The sequence below is a fragment of the Aethalodelphis obliquidens genome, unplaced genomic scaffold (genome assembly GCF_003676395.1).
Source record: "Aethalodelphis obliquidens isolate GAN/ISIS:26980383/991018 unplaced genomic scaffold, ASM367639v1 scaffold7, whole genome shotgun sequence".
Classification (NCBI taxonomy): Eukaryota; Metazoa; Chordata; class Mammalia; order Artiodactyla; family Delphinidae; genus Aethalodelphis; species Aethalodelphis obliquidens.
Window position 1 is genome coordinate 10048541 of NW_020837951.1, and position 15361 is coordinate 10063901.

General features: G+C 38.4%; 1 protein-coding gene across 5 annotated transcripts in view; it reads right to left on the reverse strand.

The window, feature by feature from the left end:
- The window catches only part of GAPVD1 (GTPase activating protein and VPS9 domains 1), a 71232-nt gene that overhangs the window by 28520 nt on the left and 27351 nt on the right, over positions 1-15361 (reverse strand). For 2 of the 5 annotated variants that reach the window (XM_027104872.1, XM_027104870.1), the window contains exons 5-12: positions 13715-13849; positions 13379-13568; positions 9193-9353; positions 6880-6946; positions 5600-5725; positions 3465-3638; positions 1502-1642; positions 309-443 (exon numbers count right to left, since the gene is read on the reverse strand). In XM_027104872.1, the coding sequence (XP_026960673.1) occupies positions 309-443; positions 1502-1642; positions 3465-3638; positions 5600-5725; positions 6880-6946; positions 9193-9353; positions 13379-13568; positions 13715-13849 (1129 nt within the window). Of the gene's footprint in view, positions 1-308; positions 444-1501; positions 1643-3464; positions 3639-5599; positions 5726-6816; positions 6947-9192; positions 9354-13378; positions 13569-13714; positions 13850-15361 lie in introns of all 5 variants that reach the window. The other 3 variants (XM_027104871.1, XM_027104869.1, XM_027104873.1) reach the window with 2 other exon arrangements.

Consider the following 15361-nt stretch of genomic DNA (forward strand, 5'->3'; position numbering starts at 1 on the left):
CTTAAATATATTTACCTTGATTTGTACAACATAATCAGAATTATCATGTGATGTCTAAATACAGTAGCAGAGATTGCCAAGAACAGATAGAGTTATAGAGGGAACACACACAGACCATTTGTCAACTACTTTGACAGGCTCTATAACGGCACACATGAACTTCTCATAGATGTCAGGTCCCACAGTAATAAGTTTACTGGAAATTACTCAGATCTTAAATAAAATACATCTCTTTGCTATCAACTTTATAAATGGGGAGGTGGGAACACACCTTCAAATCCTTATTCCTTAAAACAAGCCAGACATACCCGACACAACACTGAGGCCTGGTGTGCTGGGGCGGGAACTGACCTCCCTGACATCCGTATCATCAGATGTGCTACCCAGTCCTGAACAGCTCTCCAGTTCTTGCAGTCGCTCCTCCTGCTTTAGATCTGGGGCCTCTAAACAGAAAAAGTGAGGTATCACATTAGTGATTCTACTAGCACATCACAGTTTCAACTTTTGCAACCCAGATGAAGAAAGCTACCAAGGGCATGAATGAAATCAGTGTAAACAGACTTTTAAGTCTGGGCCAGTTAGCAAAGTTAGTTAGATCAAGTGTTAAAGAGGTCTAGGTTGTGATTTTCATCCTAATACAGGCCAGTTCACTGTGCGCAGATGAAAACTCTGCTTCCAGATCACTAATCTCATACAGTATTCTATTGGTTAACAAGTAAACTAAACAAGAGAATACAGAACAGCTTAGCATTAAATCAACCACTTTCTAAAAAATAACTCCTATGGATGTTCAATACTGAGCTAATCCTACTGTCTCCTTATGTAAAGGTTAGCATGTCTGAATGTGGTAACATTAAAAAACACATATCAAGGTTGCTTCATTATTCTTGAGCCAAGCGATCAAAAAGAAGGTAGTTCAGATATATAGTTACTTATATTTGCATTCTGGTAGTTGACATTTAGTTGAAGACAAGGATTTATATTCATAATCAGAAAAAAAGCAGAAATGCAATACATAAGAGAAAGTACAAAATACTTTATATATGTTTATAATAATCTTGCACAAAATAATTCTCAGGATTCCAGAGCCTCAATGTCAATGCATTTCAAAAATACATTAGGTATCTTTGGGTCAAGTTCTCCAAATCTAAACATGCTTACCAGGCATCCAACCACTCAGAGTGGTTGTGATAAGTTAGTGGGAGATACTGAACTCAATGTCCCACATAGAATCCTGATGAGTTACTAACGATTGCTTCCAAGATAACTGAACAGAGTCAGAAAGCACCTGCCATCTTAGCCTATGCCATCCAACACTGCATTTTTTCTTGATGGACAGAAAATACCCTAAACTAATTTTCCATTTGAAATTCTTAGCAATGTGATGGCCTCATACTTGTCAAATGTATATCTGACAAAATGTACATAATATAGAAGTTAGGATACCTTACATTTAAAACTTCTGTGCAAATCAAAAAGCAAACAATGACAGCATACTAACCTGAGTCACTTGGCAATACCTCTACACTCCAAGCTTCGCTTGTTGTCTCTGATATGGTAGAACCAGTGCAGGGGTCAAGAAGCACTGACCCTGAACCTGGCAGGCACAGTAAACTGCCTAACATGTTCTCTGCTGCTGCACCTGTATAACCAGTGGGGAGTAAAGGGTTAACAAACGTCCTCAGGGACGTTCTCTCTACTCACAAGAAAGAAGCCAAGGAAAGAGTAATTTCAATCAATAATACCACTAAAAACATAAATTTCCCACTTTGGTCACAATAACACAAGCTCCTTTTCATCAGTTTCCTACTGTTCACCTTAGTCTCCATCGAGAAAACACAGATCATTAGGACAAGTCATTTCAACTAGTTTTCACCTTGATTTTTTAGCAAATTTTATGTGTCCCTAACATCTCTCTAATATTTTAGTCCTTCAGGGATTAAAAACACTCAAACAGAGACTTTTAACCATAGAAAGTTATACTGGCCAAATATGTTTTCTTCTGGCACATTAGCCACATATTCAGAGCAATAAAATATATTTGCAGGAAAACACACATCTCCTCTGTAGCACTCATTCAACTGCAAATACAGCTTATTGCCCAAATACAGCTCACTGCCAGGAAAAATACTATTGTACTTTGACACCTGGAACAAAATAATGCAAAACCAATTGAGAAATCTATTTACACTGCTTAAAAATACAAATAGAAAGATTAAACACTATTGTAAACCTGTGTTAAAAATACTCAAGTTCAGAATGCTCCACTACTTCTGATTAAACCTAATAAAAGAACAATCTTATTTCAGTAGATGAAGAACCTTTGGAAAAACTGGTAAAAGGTACCTTTTAAAGATACGTCATGGTTACCAAGGGGGAAAGATGGGGGGAGGGATAAATTAGGAGTTTGGGATTGGCATATGCACACTGCCATATATGGAATAGATGGTCAACAGGGACCTACTGTACGGCAGAGGAAACTCTGCTCAATGCTCTGTAATAACCTATATGGGTAACGAATCTGAAAAAGAATGGATATATATATAACTGAATCGCTTTGCTATACCCCTGCAACTAAGACAACACTGTATTGATAAATCAACTATACTCCAATATAAAATAAAAGTTAAATTTAAAAATTTAGAAAATAAAGATGCATCATGAAATAATTACAAATAAAATAATGTCTGGAACCTGCCTGATTAACCTGTGATTACATAATCGGGGGAGGGGATAACAAGGTGGGAGAAGAGATGAAACAAAACTGGCCATGTATGTATGTGTAATTGGTGAAGCTGAGTGATGGGTACATGGTGTTCATTATACTGCTCTCTCTTGTATTTGTTTGAAATGTTCCATGATTTAAAAAGAAAATAAAGATGGTGATTACAAGACTGTATGAATCTTTCAGAACAGACAGAACAATATCCTAAAAAGGGTAACTTTTAACGTATGTAAATTGTACCTCGATAAACTTGATATAAAAAAAAGAAAAAAAGAAAACACTGGTCATTCTTTGGAACTGAATTAAACCTTCCAGAAGTAAATCCGGTTTTTAGAGAATCTCAGTATCATATTATTCTGAAAGATTTTATGGCTATAACCTGTTAAGAATTTTCATGTTAGGGCAAGGTGTTTAGTCTCAAAAGAAGAATATGTTAATCATAGACTAAGAACATATACTATGCCCTGCAAACAAGAATTGACAAGAAGTTGATTCAAAAGACTGTTTTTTCTTTTTTTGCAGGGGGAGGGGCACTTAAATGTAGACAGGGGAAAATACTACCTATATTTAAGTAAAGAAAAAAGAAATACACAAATGCCTTGTCACATACAATTACCTCAGTTTCCCAGTTACTGCTAACATACACACCATGTTTGTCAGAGCACTGAAGTTCCCTCCCATGAGGGGTGGGTGGATATGAATAAACAGCAATCTTCCAGAGACATTAAATAGCAGTTACCTGCGATTTCTTGCAAGCGATCTTCATCAATGTTAGGGTCAAAATCACTTCCCAAGACATCTGTACTCCACGTCTCACTCACTGTTTCTGATATATCCCTATCATCTGTCAGTCCCATCATGTCACGAATTTCAAACTTCCTTAGCTTATCATCGAGATTATCCTGGGTTGTAGCTATCAAAAACAAAATTAAGCACTTAAAAAATGGTAGCACAGCTATCATTTTTTATATCAACTTTAAAGACCTTTTTGTCTTTGAACTTCAAGTTACATATTTTAACATTAACACTCAGCACATAGTACTAAAACACTGAATTATTCCCTCACGGATGTACTCTTTCCCTCTCTGAATTGAGTTCTGCATATGTCCTCCCCCTTCCAGTAAATTAACTGGGGCCATCCATGCAATCAGTTGTCTCCCTGTCCTCTAGAGTGTGACTTTGGTCAAGAATTGGGATATATTCCCCTTTCTCTGAATTTGCACAGGCCTGGTTCCTTGCTTTGTCCAAAAGGTAAGGAGGAAGTGTGCCAGTTGTGAGTTTAGGCCTCAAGAGAGAACTTAGAAACCTCTGCTCTTTCTCATCCTTGTTCTCTCATGAGGACAAGCTGAAACCAGTCTGCTGGAGGATGAGGAACCACATGGAACAAAGCAAAGGTCATCCTAGATGAGCCAGCTCCCCAGTGACCAACGGACCCCCAGCTAAGATTAGCAGAGCTCCCTACTCAACCATGACGACGAGAGATGCATGAATGAGCCCGGTCCAAATCAGAACCACCACCTGGCAGACCCACAGACTTGAGAGCAAAAGTAAGTGTTTATTGTTTTAAGGCACCAAGTTTTGGGGTGCTTTGTTATGCAGCATTATTGTGGCAATAATTAACAGATAAACCCACACCAAAACAAAAAAAACAAAAAAAAACGTGAAGCCTTAACCACTGGACCACCAGGGAAGTCCCCACTCACTTCTTAACCTAGTATTCACGAGTGTAAACTGCCAACCACCCATATCAGAATCACCTAGACGGCTTGTTAAAGAGGTGATATTCTCTCTATCTTAAGCTAATATTATTTTAGGTTTCTGTTATCTGCAGAAATTTTAATCCTAAATAATACAGTGACAAACTGATCCAGCAAAAACATAGCATTACTTTTATTCACCCCACACATAACCCAGTTGGCAATACTCTTTTCCTTTCCAAAAATAGACTGATCCAGGATTTCTAGAAATGAGACATGGGAAATGCCTTTTTTTCCCCCCTAACTCCCCAGGTGATTTTTACACACACTAAAGTCACTGCCTCAAATCCAGTTGAGGGCATCTGCCCTCAACATTCCTCTGAAAGCCACCACTGATCTGTAAATGGACAAATCCAAAGGACTTTTTCATGTTAATCTTCCTAAAGCACAAAAGGGATCCATCTACTTTTCAGCCTTACCTCACCCTATTACCCTACTTGACAGTTCCTGAGTAAGTACTATGGCTTCCCACCTCCCTGACTTGCTTATACTACTATTCCTTCACCTAGAATATCTCTAGTTTCAGCCAATGCAATGCCAGCCAGGCTTTGAGGTTATTATTTTCTCCCAATAAGCTTTTCCCTACACTTTCAACCACATGTATTTCTCACTCAGAACTGCCAAAGCACTTTTATGATAATTTTAATCATTTGTGTACCATTCTCTCCCTATTCTAAGTTCCTTGAGCTCTGCGTATTTATCTTAGTATCCCTTAAAAATTTAATATTACAGAATTGAAACACCAAATATTACAGAATTCAAGCAATTCATTTTAATTATTCTATGTAATTTTAGCCTGAATAATCCACTTAGCAACTAAACACACTTTTTTTTTTTTTTTTTTGGCCAAGCCGCGAGGCTTGCAGGATCTTAGTTCCCCAACCAGGGACTGATGCTGGGCCACCGCAGTGAAACTGCTGAGTCCTAACCACTGGATCGCCAGGGAATTGCCAACTAAACACATTTTTAAGACCTGAAGGAACTATGAGTAAATGCAAGTTTAATGGTCATTATATAATCAACTGAACACAGCCAACTTACATGGAAACAGATTGTTTATTCTGCAACCAGGTAAATTCTTTTGCTGCTTGAACAGCTGAATTCAACCTCACTTTACCTTGCTCATGCTCTAACAGCTGTAGAGCTTCAACTCCATTACTCCCAGAAGGTCCTGCTCCAAGTTCTGATACAGATTCCCCTTCCAGGTCTAGTGAGGATACTGAATTAGAACGATTTGAAGGACCTAGAGAAACGTTTATACTGTGAGTGAGCTTTTTTTGACAGTCATGAGCCACCATGTAATTTTTCATGCCTTGATAAGAGACTAAAAAGACTGATTAAAGTGCTTTTAATACTGTTAAGCCCTGTAAATAAACACGCCCTTTAAGCCAGAATTTCTGCTTTTAGAAATTTATCCTAAGGAACTAATCAAAAATTCACCTAAGGTCGCTTGTTGCAGTGCTTCTTACAATGTCTGAAAAGTGAAAGCAATCTACACGTGTAATCACAGAAGAATGTTTAAATTATGATAAATGCCCAACTGAAGTTAAAGAAAACAGACATTAAAAACCATGTTATTTAAGAACGCTAAATTACAAAGGGAAATGTTACTGTTATATTGTTAAACAAAAAAAGGTTACAAAACAGCCTAAGCCTAATTTTGCTATAAATAAACCAAAATGTTAACTGCTATTAACAGAATGGTAGGGCCACAGATGGTTCAATTTTTCCTTCATTTTCTAGAATGAATGTACACCACTTATGTTTTCAAAAGTGAGAAAAAAAGGAAAAGTTATTACCATCTATGTTTATTTTAAAATGTTAGTCAAATTGAAACTTTTTCATTAAAAAAGCTTGTTCTAGCGCATGGAGTGACATATTCTCACTTTACAATCTTGCCTTTTAATTTTTTATATTCCTATCCTACTTCCATTGTATCTTTCTGCTTCATTAACACATTAGCAGTATACACAACACCCTGAAATACTAGTGAGTCAATTTTTTTCCATTTAGACATGCATTATATCCCTCTAAAGGAGCTCTACAAGCTTTGGTATATGTTAATACTAGTGAAATAAAACTTGGTATTATTCAAGTCTCAAAGCAGACTTAGATCGTCTCCATTTTATATGACCAAAGGTCTCTTGCAATGTCAATTTTATTCAAAGAAACAATCTTTACAGCCAACTGTTCAAGATCATTAGAGGAAAACTTCATTACGCTCCTCAGTGAGAGGCACAGGTGGCATAATTGTAATTTTTAAGGCTCCTTTAAAGAACACAAAACAAAATATTACTTGAATCACACAACTCCTTGAATGAAGTAACCCTTCACCTTCAGATATTCCTTCCAGATTATCACTGCAGAGGGAAAAGCGCAAGGTTTTATCAGGTTTACCGTGGAGTTTGTTTTCATCGACAGGGACATCTCCTTGTCCTCCATCCGAAAGCTGCATGTTTAGGACCTAAAAAATAAAATGCCATTAGTTTATCACAACTGAGAGATTACTGATAAGAAAACAAACCATGGCAAATGCATGTTTAAGTTCGTCTTAATATTAAATTATCATTTTTAACTGAAAACCCATTTATAGGGCTCCAATCAAGTTTTTAAGTACCCCTGGGATAAAAGTGTACCAGTTAGAAGAACTGAGCCTATGTCTTTCCATCACCCTACCAGTTTCAGCAACTGAACAGGCAACTGGACATCGATGAGCAGTGATTAGGTTTGCAGGTGTCAGAGGCTTCAGACTCAGCAGTCCGGCCCTCCCAGTTCTGCCATGGGCCAACTATGTAAACTTGGATAAGTATTTTAAGCTCTCTGAGCCTCATCTTCTTCATCTATAAAATGGTGATAGTAACAGTATATATGCCATGGAGTTGTTGAGGATTAAATAAAAAGATGCACATAAAGCATTTGGCACAGTAAAGTGACATATTAATTTTGTGTGCATTTTTCTAAAAGTTAATAAACTAATTAATAGGAAAAAAACATGTAAACAAATTATTTTGTAGGCACCAGAATTAATCAGTCTAGTTAGAACCTCCACTTGATCACCATACACACGGCCACAAAGTCCATACCAGAAGCCGAAGTATGACTTCTATGCCACATCTAGCTTAGAGCTGATTGCCTTTTTACAGAGCTTTCTATCTGTTAGATGATTTCCGAATAACAATTACTTCTCACTCCCCACAAACCTCATAACTCAGCTCTGTATGTGTATCTCCAACTTAATGAAGAACTGTGTGCTTTGCTGGATGTCACAGCATGTATTAAGCACACCTGGAACTTGAACTCACAACCACTGGGTTCCTAGGCTGCTGCTGGAATGTGAAGAAGAGTGTCCTCAATTAAAAAGAAAAAACAACACAAAGCCAAAAAAAAAGAAAGAAAACCCTTAAGTCGCTGTTTTGACCCTGCATTTAAATCAGTAAATTAAAGGTTTTCTAATGGTTCCATCTATTTATTCATGTGATGCTTTTAAAAGGTCATTTAAAAATAGAATCTTTTCCCTGTTTGCTTGAAATTAAATGCAGACATAAAGATTTTACATTTTGTATTTGTAAAATAACTTGAGCCTTCCCACTCATCAGAGTGAGCAATGTGCAATGAATCTTCAGGAAAAATCCATCTAAAGGCCTTGAGAGTGGTATGAATTAACGAAAAACAAAAGGATCATACCACAATCTAGATATTTCCCTGCACAGGAATGCTGGCGGCTGTCTTCAAGGCTGCCATTGGGGTGGGGGGGTCGGGGGACGGTAACAGGGGGAGTAAAATGCCACAGACTCTCTTCCTGAAACGCAGCAGTTCTTTTCTTCATTAAGCATTTCCCCTGGTTGCCACAAGTTTATTACATTCTAGAGTTCCCAAAAAGTTGATTCTGACAGTTTTTGCCAGCTTATTCACTTTGAATGTGTGTGGGGGGACAGGGTTGTGGATTTTGATGGTCCTCTTTCCTACAAGTCACGCCACTTAATCAACCACCATCATCACTGTATCAACCACTATAACTGGTCCCTTCTTCCCAGGCCAGGAATAGGCTTTGTTGAATAATAAGCAGGCACTGCTGAAGGTAAGAAAATGCTTCTTTCTCAAGAGGTCACAATCTATGACAAGAGGCTCCTATGTTTAGAGAGTCAAGACTTCTTTCCTCTTGCTTCTGTCCCAAGTTCTTCTGTTTACAAATATCTTAAAACTGATTCTCATACCCCCACCCCCATTTCCTTAAAATATTTTACTTAGTTTTCCTTTCAATTATCTCTTCCATTTCTTCCCAACCAGCCAAAGAACAGAAATTATTTCTATATACTGTTTGGCTCTTTAAAGCAGGAATACCACTACTATATCATTAAAAAGAAAAGAAACATAAAATATTTCCTACAGGTCACTAGAAAAGTCTCTTCAATTTCCATAACACAATTTCCTGGCTTCCTGCCTCTTCTACTACTATTAGGAAAATTCCTTTTGGTATGGACCTGGTTATCAACTACAGTGCCACAGGTTTATTAATGTGAAGGACCTCCAGAACTGTTCACAGGGAGTTGAGCATTTGATGGGGTATCATGGCAGACCCACTGAAGATAATGAAAAATATTTGTTAAATGTATACTGATTTATAGAAGCAAGTGACCTTTACTGAGAAGAAAAGAATCTGAAGTTCTTAACATTAATAGCTACAAGTTAAGGGTAACAGTACAGTCATACCTCATTTTCTGACATCATCCCTGGAGTAAGCTGGGGACCTGTTCCTAAGGAAATGACCAACACCTCTTCTGGCTGCACTTCCTGGATGGTTTCTTGAGCTGATCCTTCATGGTCCATATGTAAGTCCATCAGAACATTGGTGCGGCTTCTGCTCCGAGTTGCTAATAAAACAATTTCAAGTAAGATAATTTAGAGAAAAAGACAAAATGAAGAAAATGGCACATTAATACAAAAATATATTTTCTATTAATGTAGAACATTTGCACATGCACAAAGAGTGGTGAGAATATGAATTTAAAAAAAAAAAAAAAAACCCAAATCTTCCCAGCTACTCTACTAATGACTAATATAAATTCTCCTTCAAAACTGATCAACAGAAACAATGATCCATGTTCACCTGACAGGGAGTGACACAGTTTACACGTGCAGAACAGCAAACACGTCCCAATCAACTTAAGACTCGGGAGTGACAAGAAAAGCATTACTTTATTCCTTATCTTTTCAAGGTATAATAACTTCAACTATCTCTCAACAAAATGATTTAGCTGCCACAGGTCTCCCTTACTAATAACTAAACTTAAAAGCATTAGAAAATTTCATATAGAAATCTGATAGCCATAAAAAGTTATACACATCGGCAACTGCTGACAAAACCAGAATCAGTTTTTGAAAACACAGTTTTTCCTGAAATGTATTAACCTCTTCCTAATGATGCAGAAGAGTTCTCTTTGTTTGAATATAAGTTTCCTTTCTGCTTTATGGGAACATGCTAAATTAATGAAGGATCTAATTACTTTGGGGTGTTTTTCCCCTACTTATAAGTAAAGAAGTAATACCTTTTTCTAAAGTAATCCATCCTATAGATCTTACAAGAACTTTTGTTTTTGGTGGGTTTTTGTGTTTGTTTGTTTGTTTGTTTTGTTTTCTGGCTGCACTGAGCGGCCTGTGGGATCTTAGTTTCCCAACCAAGGATCGAACCCGGGCCCTCGGTAGTAAAAGCACAGAGTCCCAACCACTAGACTGCCAGGGAATTCCCTTACAAGAACTTTTGGAAACTGAAAGATTTAGATAGTTTGTGACAATTTCTCTATGAACTTTAGTCTTCTGTGATAAGTGTCAGGTTGTTTTCAGAGGACAATAAGATTCAGTACAACCAGAATACTAAACAGATACTCCTTCAGGGCAAACAAAAGTGCAGACATCAAGCACAAACACTCAATTATAATAAAAGTCTTTCAACTTCAGTTTCGGTGAAAGCTGACCTACTTGAAGACAGAGCTATAAACAATCATGTTCTCTCCACAATGCTGTAGATCAGTTCATCAATCACTCTTACTTTCAAAACTCAAAGCACACATCAACTTCCAAAAGTCTAAAATAGGTTCACCTACACCTTTCTTTGCTGACCCTCACTGTCTTCTCTTGAATTGTAAACTTAACTTCAACTTTATGAACAACTACGTGAATCTAAAAGAACAAACTTCATAATTTATAAAAATGCAAGTAATCAAAATTTATGTACCAGTTTACATAAAGCAAAAGCAACATGCACATGGAGCAAAAGTTCATAAACTATTTCTTAAATAAAAGTTACATAAGAAAAGGAACAGCCTATTACCCACCAAAAGGGGTTACTAGAGTAATAATATGAGCAGTAAGATTGGTGGCTAAGGAATCCCAGACAGTTATGGCTGCGAACTGTTGTCCTGGGTTGTGAAAGCATTAAACAGAAAGAAAATCAACCCTCTGAATAATGGACACATCTTTTAAAATATGAAATAAGTTCAATGACCTGGTCACATGACTATACAAAATAATACTGGGCAAACATTTGAAATTTACTTTGCATTATACTCTTATTTAATGAATGACACTCTGGATGAAAAGAAACGAAAGAACACGAGTGAATCATGGAAAAAAGAATCTCTGGTTTACCAAAAATCATTTATTTCTTCATGTTAAAAAAGTGCTAATAGCCTATAATATTAAAAATCATTCAATGTCAAGTTTATTTTTTTTTCTATTTATAATTCTGAAAATTGATGTTTTGAGATGATGAAAGCCAAAGACTTGAAGAATATGATGCCACATTCCTGTTGATAATATTATTCCATATTATGTCAAAAGTAAGGTAGATTAATTTTAAGAAACTGACAATTCTTAACAAATCAGGTCATGGGAGTTTAAAAATGAAATCCCATTATTCAGAATGTATAAAATATAGGGCTTTCCCTGGTGGCGCAGTGGTTGAGAGTCCACCTGCCGATGCAGGGGACACGGGTTCATGCCCTGGTCCGGGAGGATCCCACATGCTGTGGAGCGGCTAGGCCCGTGAGCCATGGCCGCTGAGCCTGCGCGTCCGGAGCCTGTGCTCCACAACGGGATAGGCCACAACAGTGAGAGGCCCGCATACAGCAAAAAAAAAAAAAAAAAAAAGAATGTATAAAATATAATAACTATTCACGCTCACTAACTGCTGCTGAGCTCCTCATGACCGTTAAAAAGTTGGCACTAAAATACTCTGCTCCCTTGGTCTAAACACTCTCTCTGTGTCTTGTTTACTTTGTCTAACTTCCATTCATCCTCCAAGAGAAAGTGCAGCCTTCACCTGCTCCCGGATCTTCTCCTGACAGCATCACCACACCACTAAGTTAGGTGTCCCCATAACCCTCTATGCTTATCTCCATCAGACACTCAGTACACTGAAGGGTACTGGTCTCTTCTCATTCTCCCCAACTGGACTATCAGCAACTAACCTAAGTGTAAGGGCCTGACTTACGGGTCTTTGTATCACCAGTGTTGAACACAGTGCCCCGCCTGCAGGACAGTGATCAGACCACTTTTTGTGTCGATTTTTTGCATGAATTAAATGTGAAAGAACATTTAGAAAATGCTTACCCTGTGCCTGGTACATAGTATACATATGCTCAATTTGTTTGTGGATTTAATAGATATTATTACAGATTATATAGATTTATTATGGATAAATGTTTACTAAGGAAATAAGGCTTAATTAAACCTATTTCTTAAAGTTGATAAAACAGAAGTTTTGCCTTATTTTATAAAATAACAAAGATCTTAACTCAGTCAATAAAAGACTGGCTATTAATAATAATGAAAAAATAGTAACTATATATTTTCAACTTTACTGATAGAAATTTCTAAAATATTATTATTTTATTATATTATTTAGAACTCTGTGGAAAGAACAGGGCTACATAATTCAAATGATGACAGTACATAATTCAAATGATGACTTAAAGTAAACAAAGTATACTGCAAGTGGCATGATTCCAATTAATTATGACAAGTATGTCTAGATAAAGCTAAAGCCTGGGCTTCCCTGGTGGCACAGTGGTTAAGAATCCACCTGCCAACGCAGGGGACACAGGTTCGATCCCTGGTCTGGGAAGCTCCCACATGCCGTGGAGCAACTAAGCCCACGCGCCACAACTACTGAGCCTGCGCTCTAGAGCCCGCGAGCCACAACTACTGAAGCCCACGTGCCTAGAGCCCGTGCTCCACAACGAGAAGCCACCGCAATTAGAAGCCCGCGCACCGCAACGAAGAATAGCCCCCACTCGCTGCAAATAGAGAAAGCCTGCGTGCAGCAACGGAGACCCAACTCAGCCAAAAATCAATTTATTTAAAAAAAAAAAAAAAAAGCTTAAGCCTACGGATGAACCTTAACTAATCTGGTGCAATTTTTTTTTTTTTAATTTTAAAAGTTGAATTAGGGCTTCCAGGGTAGCACAGTGGTTAAGAATCCACCTGCCAATAGAGGGGACACGGGTTCAAGCCCTAGTCCGGGAAGATCCCACATGCCGCAGAGCAACTAAGCCTGTGCGCCACAACTACTGAGCCTGCGCTCTAGGGCCTGCGAGCCACAACTACTGAGCCTGCATAGCACAACTACTGAAGCCCACGCACCTAGAGCCCGTGCTCCGCAACAAAAGAAGCCACCCCATTGAAGAGCGGCCCCCGCTCACCGCAACTAGAGAAAGCCCTCACGCAGCAACAAAGACCCGAGGCAGCCAAAATAAAATTGAAATACCACCAGTAAAAATGAAGAGAAGAACTTCTCCAAATTATTTAAAACTATATTCCCAAATGCTAAGCAATAACAAAGGCTAAGAAAGAAATATTAAATTTAAAGGAAAGCCTCAATATGAGAAATTCTCTTTACCTATAGGCAATCGATTCTTTTTATTTGCTGGAGTGGTTGCTGGAGACAGCTGAGGAGTACTGTAGGGAGTCATTTCCAAACTGCTGCTTTTTCCTGGCTTTGCCTGGGGTAGGTTTGCCAATAAATTGTCAAGAGCCATTCTATCTTCTCTCAGTTGATCTCCAGACATCACACTCTTCATAAAATTCACCTGGCAAAAGTAAAAGGGCATTTAGCTTATGAAATCAATTTTTCAAACACAATATATATTTCTCACACAATGTACTCATCTAGGACTCTGCCCATGTTCAGATAAATGACTTTTGAGAAAGTCCTATTAAAGAATAAAGCCATTACCAGAGTAATAAGCTGACTGTAGGTTATATAAACTACAGTTCTGCTCAACCCTTCCAGAAGATTAACAGAGGACATTGGCGGGGTCTCCACTGCACGGCCTCCAATCACCACATCAAGGAAAGCAGCAACACAGCTCTGTCCAAACAGGAGAAAAAAATCACAGTGAAATACTTCCTCTTTAAAGTAAGGGAACAGGGACTTCCCTGGTGGCGCAGTGGTTAAGAATCCACCTGCCAATGCAGGGGACATGGGTTTGAGCCCTGGTCTGGGAAGGTCCCACACGCCATGGAGCAACTAAGCCCGTGCGCCACAACTACTGAGCCTGCGCTCTAGAGCCTGCAGGCCACAACTACTGAGCCCACGTGTCACAACTACTGAAGCCCGTGTGCCTAGAGCCCATGCTCCGCAACAAGAGAAGCCACCACAATGAGAAGCCCACGCACCACAATGAAGAGTAGCCCCTGCTCGCCACAACTAGAGAAAGCCCGGGAGCAGCAACCAAGACCCAACGCAGCCAAAAATAAATAAATAAATAAATTTATTAAAAATAAATAAATAAAGGGAATAAAATTTCTGATTGAGGTGGACAAGCATGTAGAAAGTTTTTCTTCTTGAAAATTATATTAAACCCAACATTTAAAAAAATTAAACTCTCTATGAACTGATGTAAAATAATCTCCAAGATATTCTGGTATATGAAACAAACACGAGGCAGACAGTGCACACAGTCCTACCATTCGTAATTAGGAAAATATATTAGGAATTTGCCCGTATACATACAGACTTCTTGAAGGACAGACAAAAGATTGATAACATGAAGAACATTTAGGGAGGAAATGAAGGTTAGAGATCAGAGGTGGAAGGGAAACTTCACTATCTAACCTTTGAATTTTAGGTTGAATGTACAGCCTACTCAATGTGTGATAAATTAAATTTTTTTATTTTTTTAAATATTTATTTATTTGGCTGCGCCAGGTCTTTAGTTGCGGCACGCAGAATCTTCACTGTGGCGTGTGGGATCTTTTAGTTGCAGCATGTGAGATCTTTAGTTGTGGCATGCATGCAGGATCTAGTTCCCCCACCAGGGATCAAACCCAGGCCCCCTGCATTGGGAGCGTGGAGTCTTAACCACCGGACCACCAGGGAAGTCCCTTAAATTTTTATGCAGTTATACCAACTGAACAGTGCTATGTTAACTTATGAAATACACTTAAAATTATACATTTATTGCTGATTCATATATTCACAGACTTGATTTAGGGACAATTTTTTTAAATCAAACTTTTTTTTTTAATTTTATTTATTTTTTGGCTACGTTGGGTCTTCGTTGCTGCGCGCAGGCTTTCTCTAGTTGCGGTGAGCGGGGGCTACTCTTCGTTGCAGTGCGCAGGCTTCTCATTGCGGTGGCTTCCCCTGCTGTGGAGCATGGGCTCCAGGTGCGCAGGCTTCAGTAGGTGTGGCGCACGGGCTTAGTTGCTCCGCAGCATGTGGGATCTTCCCGGACCAGGGCTCGAACCCATGTCCCCTGCATTGGCAGGTGGATTCTTAACCACTGCAACACCAGGGAAGGCCCTAAATCAAACTTTTAAAAATAATCTTAATAGCTCTTTGGCTCTCATTACAACGGCATCTCCTCAACATTTCTAT